This window comes from Labrus bergylta, chromosome 23 (assembly GCF_963930695.1).
Source record: "Labrus bergylta chromosome 23, fLabBer1.1, whole genome shotgun sequence".
In the NCBI taxonomy this organism is placed as follows: domain Eukaryota; kingdom Metazoa; phylum Chordata; class Actinopteri; order Labriformes; family Labridae; genus Labrus; species Labrus bergylta.
In genome coordinates, this window is record NC_089217.1 from 17,526,441 (window position 1) to 17,548,898 (window position 22,458).

The 22,458-nt window shown below is 41.8% G+C and overlaps 2 protein-coding genes across 2 annotated transcripts in view; both read left to right on the forward strand.

The window, feature by feature from the left end:
• The first annotated feature begins 9,379 nt into the window (after nucleotides 1-9,379).
• LOC109996448 (NXPE family member 3-like) lies at nucleotides 9,380-15,992 on the forward strand. Its single transcript, XM_065951633.1, has 6 exons — nucleotides 9,380-9,397; nucleotides 9,519-10,010; nucleotides 11,278-11,573; nucleotides 11,903-11,973; nucleotides 14,019-14,225; nucleotides 14,309-15,992. Exons 1-6 carry the CDS (start codon nucleotides 9,380-9,382, stop codon nucleotides 14,851-14,853), a joined length of 1,629 nt encoding a protein of 542 aa, XP_065807705.1. The 3' UTR covers nucleotides 14,854-15,992.
• A 156-nt stretch (nucleotides 15,993-16,148) lies between these two features.
• The window catches only part of LOC109996441 (NXPE family member 3-like), a 30,345-nt gene continuing 24,035 nt past the window's right edge, over nucleotides 16,149-22,458 (forward strand). Inside the window, exons 1-3 of the mRNA XM_065951634.1 lie at nucleotides 16,149-16,830; nucleotides 16,920-18,496; nucleotides 20,104-20,204. The gene's annotated coding sequence lies outside the window, so the exon portion shown is untranslated. The remainder of the gene's footprint in view (nucleotides 16,831-16,919; nucleotides 18,497-20,103; nucleotides 20,205-22,458) is intronic.

Genomic DNA, 22,458 nt, shown 5'->3' on the forward strand with positions numbered 1-22,458 from the left:
GACTCTCCCTTCTTGTCACACCTATGTGTTAGGTGCTGTTGGGGTGATAGGGGTAAGGGCACGGTCACACTGGCCATCCGTACCGTGCCCAAGCACGCTTCAACTCTGTCATGTTCTCTGTGTTGTTCTCTGATGTGCGGCCGCGGACTCGACTGTGCGTCCCTTTTTTCTATCTCTCTCTCTCTCTCGCTCTCTCTCTCTCTCTCTCTCTCTCTCTCTCTCGCACACTTCATAATAACATAAAGCATGCATGTGTGTGTGGTATTACAACGTTATGTACAAGAGGTAATTGTGCCTAGGCACGGTTAGTCCTGGGCAGTATGGGAATGGTACAGCGGGGGGGCCAATCGTGCTTGAGTACGGCATAGTACGGGTTGTCTAGTTCCCTCGAAAAAAACTCTAGTCAGGCTTTAAAAAGGGAATACAGGCCTGAGTCCTTTGTCCAGCACACATGGCCGGGTCCCAACATTACTTTATATCAAAATAAAATCAGGGTTGAATTCAAACAGCAAGTACTCTCAGCTTAAGACATTATATAACTTCAAAATAAAAGCCTAACAATTTCTGTTCATTATCTGATGTGAACTTTCAAACATACGATTAAAAATGTGATTCATTGCGAATGACTATTGAAATTTTTAATTTTAAATGTTTAATAGCCTTAGTGTGAACATGTAAACTATATTCCTGGAAAACCTCAAGCATACCAAAGTTGTTTTGTTGCACACCATCAGTTTGGTAACACATAATTATCACATTCCATATTTAAGATTTATTTTGGGGCTTTTTGTGCCTTTAATGGAGAGATAGGACAGTGGATAGAGTTGTAAATCAGGGAGAGAGAGAGTGGGGAATGACATGCGGGAAAGGAGCCACAGGCAGGAACCCGGGCTGCATACATGGGCCCCGTGCACCAGGACCGGCCCGTGGCATAGGCAGTATAGGCAAATGCTAGGGGCGCCGCTGGCGCGTGGACCTCTCTGGTAGCCCTGGAAGGGACAACTTGTCGGAGACTGAAACAGGACCAGTCGGTGGAGTTCATCTGAACCACCTCACAGTAAGAGCGTTGGTTCCGCAGTGGGTGTTGAGAGATGAGGTCATGAGTCGTGTCTATTCAGAGCTCCTTTAAATCCAAATAGAAACCCAAAATTTGTTCATCAACATTTTCTCCTTCGATTAATTTGCTGATTAAGTCATTCAAAACAATACCATGTTTTAATGTCACCATACGTTATAACTGCATTATCCCGATCCTAAAGCCCAATTCACACATACTCCGCGCACTACGTTGTACTTAGCCTCCACTCTAGTCTATCATTGTGTTCACACAGCGCGCGCTGCGGTCCGTCTCCGGACTGTTTATCATTTCTATATTAAATTTTACACATAAAATTCAGCACTTTGTCTGTGTGTTTTCTGGTTTAAAGTAGTAATTTAAACAAGAAAGTTGCGGATACATCAATGACATGAGACTCATACTTGATGCCATCCCTGCATTTGGGCCACATGTTAAAAAAAATGTGAACAGGCCCTTGCTTACAAAATACATCAACTTAAATAAACAAAAACAGATTTTTATATTATTAAGCAGTTTAGCAAGGTCAAAAGTAAAGTAAAGTAAAGTAAAGTCAGTTGGACTAAAATACTCTGTGTGACATTTGACTTATTTACTACATTTAAAGAATTATTTGTTCTGTCAATATGAACTGGCTTGTTGTGTTTGATACTTGAAATCCCTCCTGAACCGTCTGCATCACTCTACCTCAATATCACCAAACTGTTATCTTTAAAGAATTATCTGAGCCAGGTTGTTCTAATGAATCTAGAGCTGGGACGACGCGTCGTTGTAGTCGACGTAATCGACGTATAACACCCGGGAGCTCTGTGTCAGGATGGCAGCAAAACACCGTAAGTTCTGTTTACTTTCCCACCCTGGAATGTGCGATTATCAAGCATCAAGATACAGAATGTGTTTTAGTAGTAAACGTTACGTTACACTGTTGATTTGTTGTCTATAAATACATTGCTACTAACGTTAAGTATCGTTAGCTGTCCGGACCAGTTTCTAATCTGTTTGCTTATACCGGACGGGTGATTTATACCCCGGCGTTCCCAGCAATTCCTTTGGAAGTTAAGCCTCTAAGATGGCTGTAGCCTACTAATATCAACATATGCATGGTGTGGACCGGGAATTTTCAGACTTATGTTATATTTCTGATTTGCTATTGTGAATATTCATTTTCACTTTGTGTTTTTGACCTTTACAGGAATAGACAAAGCAGTGTGGAGGATTTTTTTCAATAAAAAGAACCAGAAACCTTGCACACCCATGGTTCATAATGCAGAACAAATGGCATTGCAAGGTTTTGAATCATGCAAGTAACTTCAAGTCGAGTTTTCATATTCATAATTATTACAACCCTGATTCCTAAAAGTTGGGATGCCGTGTAAAATCAAAATAACAGAAGGTGATGATAGAGGTTACATCTGAAAGGTGCTTCCCCTCCACTTACCTGTGGTGAGTGTAGCCTTGGTCAGGAAGAGTCAATGTCATCAGTGGCCAACTTTGTGTTTCGACCCTAAACCATAACACCCTCCTGTTGGTGGGTTGGCAGTGGTGGCCTGATCACTGCCCATCTCTTCCTCCTGACTTCCAGCTTGTCTCCTCTCTCCAACCAACAAGAGGCTCTCTCAGCCACCTCCCCCATCCTGTGGGCTGCTGTCTTCCTCTCCTTTCCTGTCACACCCATGGCTGTGAGCATCCTCTACACCAGTGATCCTCACATTTTTTTCTCTGAGAGCCATCAGGAGAGCCATTTTTATCACGGTTTATCAAAAGCCACCTCCAGTCATTAAAATCATGTCTGCTTATTCATTTGTCATGAGGCGATTTCTCTGTTTCCTCTTTATTATGTTCATGGTTGAGAATGTTGACTCACGTGTATGTGCTCAGGAGGAAGGACATCACCTTTTGTACAAGTGGCTTCAATGTGGGAAAATCTTCTTCCGACACCAAACTCCACGGAGGAACTAAGGAGGAGACGCTGTGGTTGCAGAGCTGGAGCTAAGAGAAGAGCTAAGAAGAGGAAACATAAGCCTTCTGTACCAGCGGTGATTATGGGGAACATGAGGTCTTTGGGCAACAAGATGGAAGAACTCGACGCGCTTGTTCGGCACCAGTGAGAGTGGGAAGCACATAATACCACGAGTGCAGTATTATGTGCTTCACGGAGACATGGCTGCACTCAGACATCCCAGACCACAGTGTGGCGGTACCCGGCTTCAGGACTTTTCGGGCTGACAGGGACGTTATTAAGAGCGGTAAGAAGAAAGGTGGAGGGATTGCACTGTATGTGAGTGAGAGATGGTGTAATCCTGGCCATGTTAGTGTGAAAGAACGTCTGTGCAGCCCGGACATTGAACTGTTAGCTGTTGGAATGCGCCTCTATATCTTGCCCAGGGAATTCACGTGCGCCATTGTTATAGCTGTTTACATCCCACCGTCAGCTGATACCGAGTCTGCGAGTGATGCCGTTCACTTTACTGTTTTCACAGCTTCAAACTAAGCATCCAAATGCTTTTGTAGCCATTACCGGGGACTTTAATCATGTGAAAATGGACAAAACACTACCCACTTTTCATCAATATGTTAACTGTCCATCTAGAGAAAATAAAACACTGGACCGTCTGTATGATAATGTTAAGGAAGCATACAGTACCACTGCCCTTCCCCCCTGGGCAGATCAGACCACAACCTGGTCCTACTGACACCAGAGTATATCCCCCTGGTCCAAAGGCAGTCTGTGACCACAAGGACTGTTAGGAGATGGACTAAGGAGGGCAACGAGGCACTTCAGGACTGCTTTGGGTCCACAGACTGGGATATACTCTGTGAGCCACATGGAGAGGATATTAACAGCATGACTGGCTGCATCACAGAATACATTAAATTCTGTGAAAACACTGCTCTACCGGCCCGGACTGTACGCTGTTTTCCAAGTAACAAACCCTGGATCACCAGTGACCTGAAAGCCCTTCTCAACAAAAAGAACAAAGAAAAAAGCCTTCAAGTCTGGAAACAAGGAGGAGCTGAGGAGGATACAACACGATCTGAGGGAGAAGCTGAGAGAATGCAAAGACGCATTCAGGAGGAAGCTGAGATGAGATATGCCGCCCCACAATTCCTTGTGGCCGCAACATTTAAAGCGAATCGCGCATCCAACCGTTCACGGAAATGAACGATGATCGTAAAGTGACACAGATCATGTTTTATTCAACATATTTAATTCACTTAAGAATGCTGTGCAGTTGTACATTTGTATGCTTAAAACATTATGTGTAGGTTATATCTTGCAGAAATGTAACAATTAATTTCATACTTATTTTGATGTTGATTTCTGAGTGGACAGGAACGTGATGGTTTCACTTTTGTTACTTATAGCCTGGTGGTCTATATTGCTTTTATTTCAATCCCAACCTTGTGGTGATTAGGATTATTTCACCGCTAAGAAGGCACAGAGGAAAGTTTTTTAGATGCGTTTTTTGTAGTCCATTTTCGGAACATTGTAGTTTCAACATGGCAGACCCACGTCATTAACCTCCACCGGCCCGTTGCATTTAATGACGTCGCCTAGTGGAAAATGCGGTCGGATTGTCAGAGCAACGAGATTGCCTTTCCCTAAGTCCTTTATGAATTCTGCTAACATCTTTCCTTGACCTCATGACGTTTTCGCGGGGTTAAAGTAAAGTGGATAGTGAAAGGAGATAGGAGGGACAATTTGAACACACCCTAAGTCTCTTTTTGAGTAGTGTGACTGTCATGCGCAGGGGTGGGCAATTGGTGGCCCCCATCAACCCTCAGGTCAATTTTTACATATCAATTAATTGGAAACATGAAGAAAACAATCTGCCATGAAATCATGAAAACCAGAAATATTGCCCATCTGTTACGGTTTGTATTTAGACAAAGCAGACACGGCAGCAAAATTGAAGGGTTTGAGGTTTTATTGCAGGGCTTGGTATAAGTGGATGGCTGACTGGCTGGCTGGTAGTGATGGTGTGGAGGAGACTTATGGAGTTAGCTGGTTCAGTAGGCAGGCAGGTAATTGGTTAAGTTGCCTGAGAAGAGAGCAGACTGGAGGAGATGACACCGGTGAAAATCTGGACAACAAGAGAGAACTTGTTGGGACTGACTGGAAAAACACTAGGAATAAACTCTAACAAATGTTAAGAGCAGCCGATCAAAACTACCACTTCAGTAGACTCAACAATCTGGCCATGAGTTGAGTTGAACCCAGGGTTTTAGCTTGAGGCAGATGAGCTGCAGGTGTGAGTAGTCACCAGGTGTTTGATTGAAGCCATGCACTCCAGAGACAGAGACACACACACACACACACACACACACACACACACACACACACACACACACACACACACACACACACACACACACACACAGACAGACAGACAGAGGGGGAGGGGACACAAGGGATACACAAAGACACAGGATCACAGCCAGAGCCGTGACACCATCCCTGTCATGTGTGTATTAAGTTTCAGATAAAAGATATAAACATTTAGTAAAACATTTTTATTTCTTTTCCATATGGGTGTCTCCGCCACGTTGACATATTTCAGTGCTCAATGGAGATGCAACGTTTGTACAAAGTTTATACAAAAGTTTATGCTTCAGGCCCATACTTGTTCAGCTGCCGTTTTTAATAATGACTGGATACGTAACCCACTGTTAAATGGAGGGAGGCAACATTCTTATGAAGGGCATCATTCGTCTTGATAATAGAACTTCTAACCTTGATGACTTTATGAAGCTTCTTTATCACTTTTTTGACGCTTCTTGTTATGACAGGTTGTCTTGTTTTCTGAGTAAAAGGTTTACTTTTTTAAATTTGGATTTCCGTCACATCACAGAGATTTCACCACTGTGTTCACTCCAAATTAATCTCTTCTGAGGTAAGCCGTAATATTCTTTATTTTGTCTGGGTGAAACTTATGTTTAATTTTATAGACACTGAGAAAACAACATGTTTCCATTAGTGTCTACTTTGAAGGTATTTTTTAACACTTCCTGTTCCTCTTTTATGCTGCATGCTTTAAGCTTCTTGCTTCTGATTTTTGTTTTTAATTGAACCCCTGTATCACATTTACTTGTTTTGTTACTGGATACTTTAGGGATAGGAAATACTCTTCACTGTTTGAGTTCAAGCTCTGATATAAAACCCCATGTCATATATCATACTTTATCAATCTATGATCCCATCAGTTAAAAAGCACATGTTCAGTTTGATAAATCTAGTTTAAAATAGTCCTCCATTTAGAGGTAGTACAGTGCCATCAAAATATATTTAAATGCCCAAAAATAAGTGTTGTCATTCGGTAAGCATGAGCTATTTGAACAGTTTCAATTAAATTACTGTAGACATGGTATCATATATGCTGAAGCTGTGAGACACAGAGTTGATGAGCTTAATTTAATGTTTTCTAAAATTATACATCATGATTTTTAGAATCATTGATTTTTTTAATCTACAAAGTAACAAGTGAAACTGAAGAAAAAACATTCAGGAATAAATGGAATAGAATTAGAATCTGAAATGTAAATGTGTTAAAGTATAAAGTAACAAAATAGTACCAGTTAAAATGTCTACTTAAAAACAATCTCTAGTTAGGTATTAAGGTCTTTTACCTGCTTTTTGTAAAGTGTGTTGAGATAACACTTGTTATGAGTTGAGGTTATAGAAATAAAAATTGATTGATTAGACTAAATGTACATGTTTCCTTCGTGCCTCCATTACTGCGTGCCTGCAGGTATACTAACCCTACCTTAAGTCAACCTTTTGTCCTCAAGTGACTTCACTACATTTCATAAGACCATGTAACCTTGGCACACCTGACTGTGAGAATTTGATCATCAGTATGAACATTGTAATTATGTTCCTGTCAAACCTCTAGCACCAAAAAGTTGTTTTGTTGTACACTCCCTGTTTGGTAACATATAATTATCGCATTCTCGATTGACAAGATTAGTTTGAAAGCTAGACATGATGACACTATAAATATTCAGAGGTTTTTATGACTGAGTTAAGTGACTTCCAGAAGAATTCATATGATAAACTTAACACAGAGTCTGTTTCCCCTTTTTGTTGTTTTAATCCAGTACCAGAGGACTCCCATGTGGCTAAAAGGTTTTATAAGTAACCATGTCAACATGAAACTTCTGAAGACCTGTGTCATCCTTCTCCTTCTGACTGTGTTGTTCTTTACACTAAGAAACATGGACCTGCTGCAGGTGAGAACTGGGATAAGTGGCAACAATGTTTTTTGTGAATCAGATTAAAGGGTACTATTTTCAAAAGTGTCTTTTAATGTACTAAAAGGCCTCATTCACCAAGATCTGTGTGACAATTTACACATAAATAAAGTAGAAATCAAGTATGTCCTCTGTAAATGTCTCTCTGAGTCATGACTGTCTATTAGTGAGAAGCAGAGTCCTGCTGGCTGTGTTGTTGTTGGAGCCGTGTTTACATCGTGTTTACATGAGTATAAAGCTGTTTAAGTCAGGACTGGACAAAATAAGAATAATATAGCCAACACACTGTTTATTTAAATGTCAGATAAGTGTCTTTAGGCCTTTCTGTGTCAATTTATATGCAATATGAAGATAAGAGTTAACCACTGTGCTAGTAGTCATATATAAGCTCAAGTCCATTTACAATTTCTGTTTAATTACTACAGCAGCACAAAATTGTTAAATGGACTTATATAGCGCTTTTCTAGTCTTCTGACTACTCAAAGCGCTTTCATACTGCATGTCACACCTATCCACACCCTGACGGCAAAGGTTGCTATGTAGTGACATTATCAGAAGTAACTAATCCCATTCATACGGCGCTGACGAAGGGGTTAAGTGTCTTGACCAAAGACACATCAGACATGTTGCTGCAGGAGCTAGGGACAAACATTCGACCTTGCGCTTGAGAGATGACGACTCTACCAACTGAGCCACAGCCACATCTAAAATAGAACTTGCCCCCGGAACCCCCTAGGTGGTTCTGTGTCCTCCTGCCATAGCCTCATAAAATCCTGTGAGAAACACTCTAGACTAATGCTTTGAATTGGAAATTACAATTAAAAAAAATAAAATACACGATTTAATAAGCTACAAGGTTGTAGATAATAATGCACTTTTTCAGACTTATGTACTAAAGCTAGAATCATAGCATATATCTCCAGCGAAAGGATATGAACAATAGGCTGGTCTGAGCAATGAAACTCCCGGGCTTCTTGCCTTCTTCCCCTAGTAAAAGACTATTGCCCTTAGGCATCGTTTTAGAGACATTTCAGTGACTTCCAGCAGCTTACAGTTTACAAATCAACAGTTATGATTAATAAGTATTCTTTTAGAAAAATCACTTATTTTTTATCTTATCTTATCTTGGGGCGGCAGTAGCTCAGTCTGTAGGGACTTGGGTTGGGAATCAGAGGTGAAAACTGAATGTCTATCATGAACCCTGGATGGGGAAATTCTGGTTTTACACTCTCACTCACATGCACAAACAGGACCTGTGGACATGCATCAGTGAAGAGATGTCAGAGTCAGGCCCAGACTGAGCTACTACCGCCCTCTTACTATGAAATCAATTGTTGATGGATTGTTCAAAGAGTTAGATTCTGGTTTCAGGTGAATGATACAACTTCCTTCATAGGCTGTTTATAAAAGCCTCAGTCTCTCTGACCATCACCAGCTGATACTCTTAAAGGGCTTTCTGTAATTAAATATTAAGACCCTGATGCCAGCCCATCACCCTACACAAACGTTAAGACCTCAGGGCTGGTGCAGTGCTTCTCATCTCCAGCTCCTCAGCTGGTCCCATTCTTACCCTGGATGTGTCTGGCTCAGGCTCACTAACAGCAGCCTCAGTGCAACAACTGGCTGAGAGCTGAATGTTAAACAGTCTGCTGTGTGTGTCATCAAATCTGAAACTTTTTGTTTCCTAGCTTTACTTTAATTATATCATCACCCTGATCATCATATCCTGAAACACTGTGTCACTGACCGGGCTTGAAACAAGTTCGAAATGATACTGGGGTGGTAGTAGCTCAGTCTGTAGGGACTTGGGTTGGGAATCGGAGGGTTGCCGGTTCAAATCCCAGCACAGACCAAGTCCTGAAATTGGCCTGGTAGCTGGAGAGGTACCACAGCAGTCCTCTTCCTGAGCACTGCCAAGGTGCCCTTGAGCAAGGCACCCAACCCAGCTCAGGAGCACCCACTGTGGGAAGCCCCCTCACTCTGACACCTCTCCATTAGTGCATGTCCATAGGATCCTGTTTGTGTGTGTCTTTCGGCCTATGTTTGTGTAGCATGTTTGCTAGACAGAGTGTAAAAAATGAATTTCCCCTCACGGGATCAATAAAGTCTAAATTGTTCTTTCAGTGTATTTTATTTAAGTAAATTTGTTCGATGCATCTGTCACTATCTCTCTTTTTCAACCCCTTTCCAGGTACATTATGAAGAAAACTCTGCCATCGTTCCTAACAAAGTGACCTCTGCTCCTCCCACTGCTCCTCCCACTGCTCCTCCCACTGCTCCTCCCACTGCTCCTCCCAGGCCTGATGATTTCTGCACCTTTAAGCCACTGTCTTTGGCAGATGCTGAGGAGGAACGCATGTTATTAGATTCCATTGCTTGGCCTGAATCTCCACGTCCGCCACCTTTTTTTTTATTAAACCAGACAAGTGATCCTGCCCACAGCACCTTCACCATTCTCCCAGGGAGGGGTGGAGTAGAGCGGCACATAGGAGACCAGCTGGAAGTTATGATAAAAATGTACGACTTCCAAGGAAACCCCAAGAAGTCTGGAGGAGATGTCTTACTTGCCCGATTGCACAACAGGGCACTTGAAGCAGGTGTGGCTGGACGAGTGGTGGATCACCTTAATGGCTCCTACTCTGCTGTATTCCCTTTACTCTGGGAAGGAAGTGCACAGGTTGAGGTAAAGGTCAAGGCTTAAAATGGTATTGTAAAACAAGTGATGGTAAAGGAATCACCTAATGTTATTGTCCTGTAGGTCATTTAATTCATGGAATCTAAACCAGTTCCCCTGACCCTCTTTTGCCAACAAGCAACAACATAAAAAGTAAAAAAAAAAGACTAATGAGTCATTCCCCATTGATTCCCAATATGCCCAACTTTTTAAACCAGCTTTGTACAAAATATAGTGTTTCCCACACATAGATGATACATGAGTGGGACGCCCAAGTACATTTCTGTCCCCCAAGTACATTTCCGACCTGTTTGTAATTTTCATTTTTTCATAAAATTACTGTGTGCATGAGAGAGCGAGAGGGAGAGCGCACCAGAGCTAGAGGACCTGATGGCTTCGTGCAACATAAAAAAACTTCTCGACTACTGTAGAGAGATAAGACAGCAAAACCAAGAGAGCAGATTCACATAAGCAGAGAGAGAGAGAGAGAGAGAAGGTCCACTGCCTTGCTCCCAGGGTCCGTAATTAACAATGCGGGCAGATTTTCCATTTGGCGAGTAAAGTTCAGAGTGCTATCTGCCACTGGGCAGGTAAATGTTTTACCAAAATGTCATAAAAACTATGCTGTGAGTATTAAGCGTGTTTTATGTAGCTGCAACTACTTTTCCCTGCCCCTCTCTCTGTTGTCATGACTGTGAGACACACCAACATGCTGCACAAACACACACACACACACACACCCACACACACACACACACACACACACACACACACACACACACACACACACACATACACACACACACACACACACACACACACACTGGAGTGCCTGCCACCACGCGCAGTTATTTAGAGTATTACAAGTTCAACTTTCCAGCTAGTAGAATCCATCAATCTCTCTTACGTTTTTAAGTTGAATAAATTATTAACTTTAGTCAGCTGGCACCAAAAATACAGATGAATTATCTTGGAAACATTGATTTAACAATCAAATGATACAGTAGCGGCAGTAGCTCAGTCTGTAGGGACTTCACGGAAGTCACGGTGCTGACGAAATATGGAAGTTGGTCTGGTAGCTGGAGAGATGCCAGATCACTTCCTGAGCACTGCCTAGGTGCCCTTGAGCAAGCCACTAAGTCCCCTCCCCACCACATGTTGCATGATTAACAGAGTGTAAAAACAGAATTTCCCCTTGATCTTAATATTAAATAAAAAATAGCAGGCAAAGGGTGTATGCTATAACTTGCAAACTCTCTGTGTTTTGTTTTATCAGGTAACGCTTGTCCACTCAAGCGAGGCTGTCACAGTTCTGCACAGGCTGAATAGAGAACATCCTGAAAGGGTACTCTTTAAAAGCCTCTTCCGCTCAGGTTCAATCTCTGAAACTGCCTCCTGTAACGTTTGCCTACGTCAAACCAACCAGCCACAGTGCAACTACACTGACCTCCGTACAGGCGAGCCTTGGTTCTGCTACAAGCCAAAGAAACTGAGCTGTGATGACAGGATTAATCACATGAGAGCCGGATTCAATGTAAGACTCAAGGACAAAGAGGAGAAGCTTTTCCAAAGGTGAGGGAGCACAGCAGAAGAAAAGTTGCATCTAGTTTTACATGTAATGACTTTAAGTATGTAGTATGTGTCACCTGGTGGAAAATGTCGTGTTTGTAACTACAGGTGGCAAAGATGAAATGTATAATTTAAGATAATACCTATCAAAACACTTAATCTGAACAATTAAAGTTGACTCTCATCAACAAAACTATGAAGTGTATAATTTCATTCCAAATATGGAGTGATTTATTATGACTAAAGTGTTACCATTTCGTAAATCACTTCTGACATTTACATAATGTAGTGTGTTTAAGAGATTCTTAATCATGGCAGTTTTTCCCACCCAGCAAAATCAACCTGAAAGTCTTCATTCACTCTTCAGGACCAGCCAATGTTACTGTGCTGCCTCCAAGGAAAGGTAAAGCACAACTTTTCTACTTCCACCTTTAAAAGATATCCATGTGACCTTGAAAATAAAAAATACTACACAATAAAAGTGACAATAGCTGTTTATCTCTGTGCCTTGTAGAGAGCATATCACATATAAGGCAAAAATAAATAAATGAAACAGATTCCATCTACAAAACTGAGATAGAGCTGCAAGCGTTTACTTCATTCATGCTCAAAACAAGATTTATTTTATGCAAAATACGATAGGGGTTATCGCAACCGGCTCACCTTTACAGGTACTCTCCCCTGCACCATCTGTGAGCCAGTGGAATCGCTCTCTCCTTTTCCCTCCCTCAAGGCACCCCCTCCAAACTGGAAATGAGTTGAGTGGCTTATGCAGGTTTTCAAATGGGCACCCCCCTTCCTCGATGTTTCGTTGATTTAAGCCCATGACATCTCGGGGGGACTCGACGGTAGAACCAGCGTCTTGGTACTACCCCCGCAGTTTGCCACTCAACTCTGATGTTTTCCCTCCCCAGGTTTGCTCTGCAAGTGCTCATTCCGCTTTATCCAAATCCACCAGGATGTTGCCTCTGCCTGCTTGGTGATGTTGGCTATCAGCCGTTTCCTAGCCTGGCCTTCAATTCCAAGCAGTCCCAGAGCTCTCCAGAGCGACTGCCCTGCGAAGCCCCCTGCAAAGATGAGATTCTGATATTTCTTGAGCTTGCACTCATGTGCTTCCTCCATCCTCTCTTCCCAGGGTACTGTAACTTCCATTAGGATCACTTGCTTGGTACCTTTAGACCAGAGGACAATGTTGGTTCTGAGGTTGGTAAGGGTTATCTCCTCTGGAAATTTGAGCTGCTGCTTAAGGTCAGCCCGCATCTCCCAGTCACTTGCCGTGCCCAGGACTCCTTTAGTCCTCAACTCTGCTGTTTTTGTTGCACTTACCCCTGACCTGAGAAAGTGGATGAAACGAGGACCATCAGTACGTTGTTTTGGCCTCTTTCTGGCCTGTTCCACACCAGCAGCCAGTTGTGTCAGGATCTGGTCGTGTCGCCACCTGAATTTCCCATTCGCCAGACTTGACCCACACGAGGAGAGGACATGCTCCAGGTTAGCTGGCCTTCCACAGAGCGTGCAGCAGGGCCTTTCGGCCAATCCCCATGTGTGGAGGTTTGATGGAGTCGGCAGGACATCATACACGGAACACAACAGAAACTTGATCCGGTGTTCTTCCATGCTCCAGATGTCCTTCCAAGTCAGTGCCCTTTCTCGCACACTCTCCCACCTCGTCCAGCTGCCCTGTTTGTTCATGGCTACTGCCTTGACATGTCTGCCTTCCTCCTCTGCCCTGCGTACCTCCCTTTGAACCATGCCACGGCGTTCCTTTGGATTAGCCTTTTTCCAGTTTGCCCTAGTGGAGCAACTCAGGCCTAGCCTGCCCTGGGCTACTGCCCCAACGATGTCAGCGCTCTGCTGGCTGACCACTTGCGACCTGTTCTGACCTCAATGTCTGCCTGGCGAACTCTTGCATCTTTGCTGTCTCGCAGCATCATGGCCTGGCGGGTTTTTGTTGCCTTGTACTCCTCCACTACTGATGTTACTGGCAGCTGCAGCTTGCTGCCTGTGCTGTACAGGCCAATGGAACAGAAGCTTCTTGGGACCCCCAGCCATCTCCTCAGTTAAGTGTCAGGAGTGTGAGGAGATAGTTCTATTGTACTATTAACATTTTTAACTATTTAACAACTGCAAAGTTTTGCTTTTAATAATTAATATTTTCTTATAAAAAGTATTTGGTAACATTTTCCTTAAAGAGCATATTGCAGGTTAAATCTTTTTGTAAATTAACACTTAACATTGTCTGATAAAGGTTGTAGAATAAGTCAATGTGTGATTTGATATTTTATACAACACAAAAGGGCAAAAGATTAGAGGAGAAAGTGGCCGTTTTGTGAAATAAGCAAGGTCAAGGAGAGACCTTGTTTTGGGTTTTTTATGGGATCTGTTGACAATATATTTTAAAACAATGACTTTAATAACTTAAAGGTTATTTTGATCAATATTTCTTAGGGCAACCTGAGGTCGATCAAGGCAGTGGGAAGTCTGGACTCTCTGGGTATTACTTCCATGGTGTGTGGCGATCACTTGGTGGCACCAAAGTCTACCAATTCAACAACTCCTCTGCCATCAGTCAGTGTCTGAAAGGAAAGGCGGTCCACATGTATGGAGACTCCACCCTTAGGCAGTGGTTTGAGTACCTTGATGCTTCACTTCCAGGTAGTTAATACACATTCATTTCAGGTGACAGTTTAATATTATTTATATAACAGCTAAACTTGTTCCTTCTGTCATACTTTCAGATGCTAATGAGATTAACCGGAATAGTCCGAAGAAAACTGGACCTTACATGATATGGGACAATGCAAAAAACATCTTGGTAACATACCGTGTCCATGGTCCTCCTCTTAGTTTTATCTACGTCCCAACCAGTGAGCTGCGTTACATTTCCAATGAAATTGACGGGTTGGTAGGTGGCACCAACACAGTTGTAGTTTTTAGCATCTGGGCCCACTTCAGCCCTTTCCCAATTGAGCTCTACATCAGACGGCTTCAGAGCATCCGCAGGGCGGTGATTCGTCTGTTGAACAGGGCTCCAGACACACTGGTGGTCATCAGGACTGCAAACCTCAGAGGTTTAACACCTTCTGTATCGTTAAACTACAGTGACTGGTACACACTACAGCTGGACAAGGTGCTAAGAGCTGTGTTCAAAGGACTTAATGTTCGACTAGTGGACGCTTGGGAGATGACTCTGGCCCACCACCTGCCTCACAACATTCACCCAGGCCATCCTATTGTTAAGAATATGATTGACATTATCTTGTCCTACATATGCACCAAATAGGGCTAATAGATGTGCATTTGTTATGAGCAGGTTAAATTTTACATTATGTTACAGTATAGCAGGTAAACTCTGTGTTATCTGCAAAGACCCAATAGTAATCCATCACAGCACTTTGCAACATTTAGCAAAGTTACAGTGGCAAAGAAAAACTGTCTTTTTACAAACAGAAACCTTGAGCAAAACCAGATTCATGTTTAACAGCCAACTGCTGAAACAGTGTTGGGCTTGAAAGTATGTGTTTTATTAGCAGTAACAGTTAGGCATGATAATAGACTGATCAGTCTAATATTAACGTTAGTAACAGCATGATGAAACAGTTAGGACTGCTTATGTTTGATCATGTGTATGTTTTTATCAGACGGTTACACATAGTAACTTCAGTACACCCTGTTACTTCAAATACATACTGCAACCACATGCTAACAGAACAACAAAAGGCTAACCACATTACAATTGTACATGGTAAATAAGCATACAGCAAGTGACTGTCCTCTGCTCTTCAAAATTCGCAAATTTGTTGAAACACTGTGCCGAGGCATGGTTTGGTCATGTGACTAGTGACATTCGAAGCAGTTGAGGGCTTGATCATGTGTATGTTTTTATCAGACCTCCGAAGGACTTTATATTTTTATTTTTATAAATCATGATTAAAATGATGATTTTAAGCAGTTCAGAGCTCAGGATAAATTGACAGTTATTCATGGAGATGACGGTAAAAGTATGAGCAACGTGAAGTTAGCTCAAATTAGGACCCTGAAGACCTGATTACACTACCAGCAACAAATTCATATAATATAATTAGTCAAGTGAGTCTGATTCAGAAAGTAGTGAATTAAGTGATTTAGATCAAACAGTTCCACAAAGTGGGAGTTGGGACACCCCAGGGGGTTGCCAGCCACAAAAGGGAGGTAGCGAGATGCCTTTCAAAGAACTAATATGAATGTAAAATCATTTAAAATTGTTTGTTTAGCCCATTTTTGTAAAAATAAATACTTAAGTAGTTAGATTTCAAATAAAACCACACGACAGCAGCCAACAGTGTAGGTGTCTGCTGCTCTTTACACATAAACATGAACACACCTGTGTGTTATTTTGTAAGTTCTTTAAGGCCACTCAGTCATAAAGTCCATACATGGAAATTACTTTTATTTTGCTTCTAGCCTATCTAAAAATTAATTACTATATAAACGTCCCTCCCAAGAAAGTTGGTGTTGTTTTTGCTGAAAATGTTCACATTGACCAGTTTGTAGACTGGCCTGGGAAATGGGGAAAGCGTGGCTTTTGCAAATTCTGCCAAATCAATGCAAGCACCACTCTCTAATGTGTGTCACTGCTTCACTGCAGAAATAAATTGTTATAATATTGTAGTAATATGACCATTTTGTCACAGTTTAACTGCCACAAATGCTGATAAGGCTGATTCAAACTTGGTGTGATAATATGAAAGTTATAGTTTCTAAACTTATTTGCGTTATGTTTAGTCAAGCTTCCTATTTAAGTCTGACTGTTTTTCAGTCATATACAGTAACAGTAACTTGTTAAGAAGACCTCCAACATGAGGCAGTCTTATATATTTATTTAGTTAGCAATTTTTTTTGGTTGCAAAACAAAAAAAATATGGTTTAACCAGATAAGTAAAGTTATAATTTTGAAATATGTTGTACAAATACAAATAAATAGACAAATCAATGTTATAAAGTGAAAAAAACCATCAAGTTTATTTACTGTAAAATGTGGAAAAAAATATACCATAAATGCCCAATGTGATGTACATGTCACTTTTCAGATCTCCAACACTAGTGGGTGGTATTTTTTTTAAAAAATGTCAGAAATGTCTTATATGGGGTCCATTTAGTCTAATCTATGTTCCCCATAATTTTCCTATCAGTATTAATGGGTGCGGGTTCTTATGGGCTAAACACAGACCTGACTCCTCTGACCAACCAGCAACATGAAAACACAGGAGAATGCATCAAGGTATGTAATAGAAAACCAGAGAAAAAATTACGTCAAATTCACCACATAGTTTATGCATTCAGACAATATGTATTTTTCTGTCATTTCAGCTGCTGGCTGCATTCCAGGTGGCAACTGTTCAGCTGTAGGAGGAGAAGATAGTTTTGGAATCAAAGGTCATCCCCCTCTACCGTGTGTTGAATCATACAACAGAGCAACTATATTCACAGACCATCACCCCCATGAGATAATATCTGGCACAGAACCTGATCATGTGCTTGGTGGACAGATTACAAGATAAAGAAAAAGAGAGTTCACTGGCAGTCGCTACACTGGTGGATCTACGCTTCAAAACCTTTGGATTCAACAGTCAGAGAGTGGCTGCTGGTGTCAAAGAGCGTCTCATTTCAGAATGTACATAAATCATCAATAGAAACAATGCCCAGCAGCAGCAGCAGCAGCCATCCACTTCTCAAGCACCACCTCAGCCTCGTCCTCCAGCACCAGCAGCAGTCTATTTATTTTTTATTATATTATGAATAAGGAATGACTAATGACATTTCTGGTGATGATTTATTTTTTTATTTAACCTTTATTTAACCAGGTAATGACCCACTGAGATCAAGACCTCTTTCACAAGGGTGACCCTATTTTATTTTGTCAGCTTTAAACCAATGTCTTGATTGAACTTCCAAACTCCTTTCGATCTGCAGAGTCCCTCTGCATCTTTAAGAAAAAGCTAAAGACCCAGCTCTTTCATGAATACCTACTAACTTAATGATGATGGTCTCGATATTATTGATGATGATGATGGTTGTGACGATTGTTTTTGTTTGATAACAATAACTTTTAAGATGGTTTCTATACTGATTAGAGCTCTCAAGAACTGCCGTCAATGTTGTGCTTTGCCTCTGTGTAATGTCTGTCAGCACCTGTGTGTCCAATCGGACTCAAAGCTGATCATTTGCTCTTACTGACATTGTTCCCTTTTTTCTAGATCCTTGCTTGTGTTGTACTTTCTCTCTGATGTACGTCGCTTTGGATAAAAGCGTCTGCTAAGTGAATTGTAGAATTGATTGCAATTTATTTTATTGACCACTAGATGTCTTCCACTGTGTCATTGAAGCCTCGAGTAATGAACCAATCAAGTCTCGAAGCTTCAACAAAGCCTCGATCAGCCATCACTAGTGTACACTGTGTTAAACGAGGCCTCGAGTAATTAATCTATTTGCGATACAATTGGCTGGAAAGGCTCATTGCTTCACAAAACCTCATTTCGCCATCACTACAGCACGTCCTCACTTCTCCTCCTGCAAGACCAAATGCCTCCTGGCTTTATAGACGTCCCCATTAACAAAACAACCGCAGCTGGGTGCAGCACAATTTAAATAGCAGGTTTACACTTTTCTTTCAAAACAAAGAAATTTAAAAAAAACTTAAATTAACCTCAGATCATTTACTCAACTAAATGAACTTTAAATAATGACATGATATTCTACCAGTAACTTAAATGTGAAAGAAATGATTAGAAAGAAAACATTTCTCAGAAATAAAACCCCTTCAGTTGGTCTGCCCCAGTGATGTCAGCGATGACATCATCAATCTTATAAATACCCAGGAAGTGCTAAGCCAGACCCTTTTAGCTGCATGGGACCACATGGGGAACTGAACAAAAGAACAAAGAAAGGTAAGTATGGATAAGAGACAGTTATATTTTAAGTAAATAAAAATGACTAAACTTACCCAAGAATGTGTGTTCGCTAATAAATATTAACTGTCTGTAATGAATTAATACTTTGATGTGAACGTTAACTTAATGCTAACACAAACAAACACATGACTGTAATTGCTGCAATGTTACCAAAGCAAAAATAAACTATAGCAAAATACACAACTGTAAAGTATAATATAAATTGATAAATGAAGACTTAAGTGATTTAAATGGTGAATAAGAGAAGAGCGTCTCACCCGCAAGTTTTTTTTTTGATGAATAGACATTTTTGTAAAAAGTGTTTTGAGTTCAACACTCAAAATTCAAACTTTTTTTTTTTTTTTACAGTGTAAGCCCATTATAAAAAAGGAGTTTGTCTTGCTTTAATGACCGAACATCTCCTTTCTCAACAATATGAGAGCTGGGGGATAGTATTGAAGAAGTATGAAAAGGTCATATCAGTTCCGAACATGTGGCGGCTGTAGCTCAGTCGCCTCTCAACCGGAAGGTCAAGGGTTCAATCCCCAGCTGAGCAACATGTCTGATGTGTCCTTGGGCAAGACACTTAACCCTGCATTGCTCCTTCTGCTTCAGTGGTTGTGTATGAATGGATTAGTACTTACTTTGGATAAAAGTGTCTGCTAAGTGAATTATAACAACAGAGTTCTTTGCACAGGTGAGAGTCCTGCCAGGTTTACATTTTCCATGTAACTCCTCCCAGTCATAAAGAACTATAACATTTTTAAAACAAGAACAGCAATAGATCTCTCAACAGACAGCAGATCAAACCAGATGTGAAGGAGCTGGCAGTGCTGACTCAAAAGTAATGTTTCCCTGTTACTGCACTGTGTTCTGAAATAATTTTCTCCTCAACAAACATGTTACATTTGGAGCGGGTTGTTAAATTCATATGGAGAGTATGTATATTACGTTTAATCACCTGACGAGCCTTTTTATTCAAGCCATCCCATTTCTCCCTGCTTGTCTCAGTTCAGTAAAATTGTAATGTTCATCATGGATTCCAAACTCCAGTACCACAACTCGAACATTTTTGTCCAGAGGCAGCTACCCTTGTAGGGGACAAAGCTTATCACCCCCCGTGCCTGCTCCTTCTGTATCTGACATCTCATATCTCTCTCAATCTATCACAGCTATATACCCCGGAGTTCGCAGGCTTTACAAAATTTCTGTGCACATACATCCTTCCATCCCATTATAGTTTCCTCTACTCTTCCTTCAGTCTTTCAGACAAAACTTCAGCAGAGTTCACTCTAGCTTTTTCAATGTAGATGCACTATTTATTCAGCCTTTCCTTCACGAAGGTCTGAGCTGGATGACTATCTGTCCATCATAGTCGACACAGCTTTACTTTTCAGAGGAACTGGTTTCTATAGCTACCATGTTAACTTTGCAGCATTCAGCAGTTGAATCAAGGTACTGGGGAGGTCATGACTCCAAACTGTAATGTTGAATCTTTGCAGCCCAAACCTCCCTCTCATACCCCAGAATGTCCTGTCAGCGCTCTTCTGCAAAGCTCACGCTCATCTTTCTCACACCCCAATCTTAAACCATCTATCACACAGGTATCAAAATCAAGGCCCGCAGGCGAATCCGGCCCGACAGCAGGTTCCATCCGGCCTGCGAGACGTTTTGGGAAGAAGGGGAACAGCTTTGAAAAACAAATGTATGAGATTTTTTTTATAAATTAAATGTAGTTAATTATTTTTAATACTTTCTATTTGATTGTTTTAAGAAAGACAAAGAGAAAAAAAACATGTCAGAACTAACATAACTAGATTTGCATAAGTTTGCAAGATGTGTTGAAGTATTTTCTACACAGACATGGATATTGTGAAAAAGACGCCCTGTGGTGGACGTCTTTGCCAGTGTTTTTCCTCTCTAGCTTTCACTTTTGCATGGACTCTGACCAGACACTCAAAACGTTATGAAGTTCTCCTGGATGTTAATCCTTCCCAATTGTCATCTGATGTGAAGTGCGTCTAGCGCATGTGAGTGAAAGTGTTGAGAATATATGTTTTATCTTTTGCTAGAGTATTTGTAAATACTTTATATATATTTTGCCTGTTGGAGCACAGGTTTGTTTTGGCTCACTGGTTATATATTAGCAGCTAACTGTATAATCTTGGTCAAAGATGAGAATACATGAGATGAGATGAGATTCAACTTTATTGTCATTACACATATACAAGTATAGAGTAACGAAATGAGGTTTGGCATCTCACCAGAAGTGCAAATAATCAGAAAGTGCAAGAGTCTGTGCTATGTACAGTAATTACAAAATTTACAGATGTAGGCTAAAAAAAGTGAATTATTAAGTATATCTGGATGGCTGGATTAATGGGATGCTATAAATATAAATAAATGCTATAAATATAAGTGTATTCTTAGGATTATAATATACAGATTAAGGTGCAGTGAGCATGCTATACTAGTTTACAGATAATATAAAGAATATGGACATAATATGAACATACTATAATACTATAATACAGGTGGATGAGAGATGTGTGTGTGTGTGTGTGTGACCAGGAGGAGTGGTGGGGGGATGATGGGTGTGAGGTGATATGCAGGGGAAAGGGGGGGGGGGTCAGCAGGGGGCGGAGAGAGAGACAGAGTTCAGAGTTCGGGGGGTAGAGTTCAGTAGAGAAACAGCTCTGGTTGTTGCTCGTTGTTGCTGATGAGGCCAATCACCGCCGTATCGTCCGCAAACTTGATGATGGTGTTGGATCCATGTACAGGTCTGCAGTCGTGGGTAAAGAGGGAGTAGAGGAATGGGCTCAGCACACAGCCCTGTGGTACGCCTGTGTTGAATGTGATGGTGGTGGAGCAGGTGTGTCCTGACCTAACATACTGGGGTCTGTTGGTCAGAAAGTCCATTATCCAGTGACGGAGGGAGGTGTTGAAGCCCAGGTCTCCGAGTTTAGTGTTTAACTTGGAGGGGATGACAGAGTTGAATGCTGAGCTAAAATCAACAAACAGCATTCGTGCATATGTGTTGTTGTTGTCCAGATGTGTGAGCACAGAGTGCAGCGCAGTGGAAACTGCATCCTCTGTACTCCTATTGCTGCGGTAGGCAAACTGGTATGGGTCCAGTGTGGGTGGGAGGCAGTTTTTCAGGTGTGCTAGGACCAGTCGCTCAAAGCACTTCATTATGATGGGTGTGAGTGCTACAGGGCGGTAGTCATTCAGGCCTGTCGGGCTGGAGTGTTTCGGCACTGGGACAATGGAGGTGGCTTTGAAGCATGCTGGCACAGCTGCTTGGGCAAGGGACAGGTTGAAGATGTCCGTAAAAAGTGAGCTGCTCCGCACATGCTCTAAGCACGCACCCGGAGGTGTCGTCTGGACCAGCAGCCTTTCGAGCGTTGATCCGGCTCAGTGCAGCGTGGACGTCTGTGGAGGTGAGTGAGAGGGGCTGGTTGTCTGCAGGAGGTCTGGTCGTGGTCTGCGTCTCCCTGTTGTCTCTATCGAAACGAGCATAAGTGATTTAGCTCGTTCAGGAAGGAGACATCTGTGGTTATTGGGGTGGAGTTTCTGGGTTTATAGTCACTGATGGCCTGGATGCCCTGCCACATGCGTCTGGGGTTGGAGTTGGAGAAGTGTTCCTCTACCTTCAGCTTGTAGCAGTGCTTGGCCTTGATGATGCCCCTCCTCAGGTTTGCCCTGGATACGCTGTAGGCCATTGCATCATCTGATCTGAAGGCGGTGTTGCAGGCCTTCAGCAGGAGACGCACCTCCTTGTTCATCCATGGCTTCTGATTTGGGTACGTGGTGATCTGCTTCCATGTTGTAACACTGTCGATGGTGGTATTGATATAGTCCAGCACAGAAGAAGTGTAGGTGTCAATGTCTGTGTGAGAGCCCAAGGTAGCCTGAGAAGCAAACATACTCCAGTCTGTGTGATGGAACTTGTCCTGAAG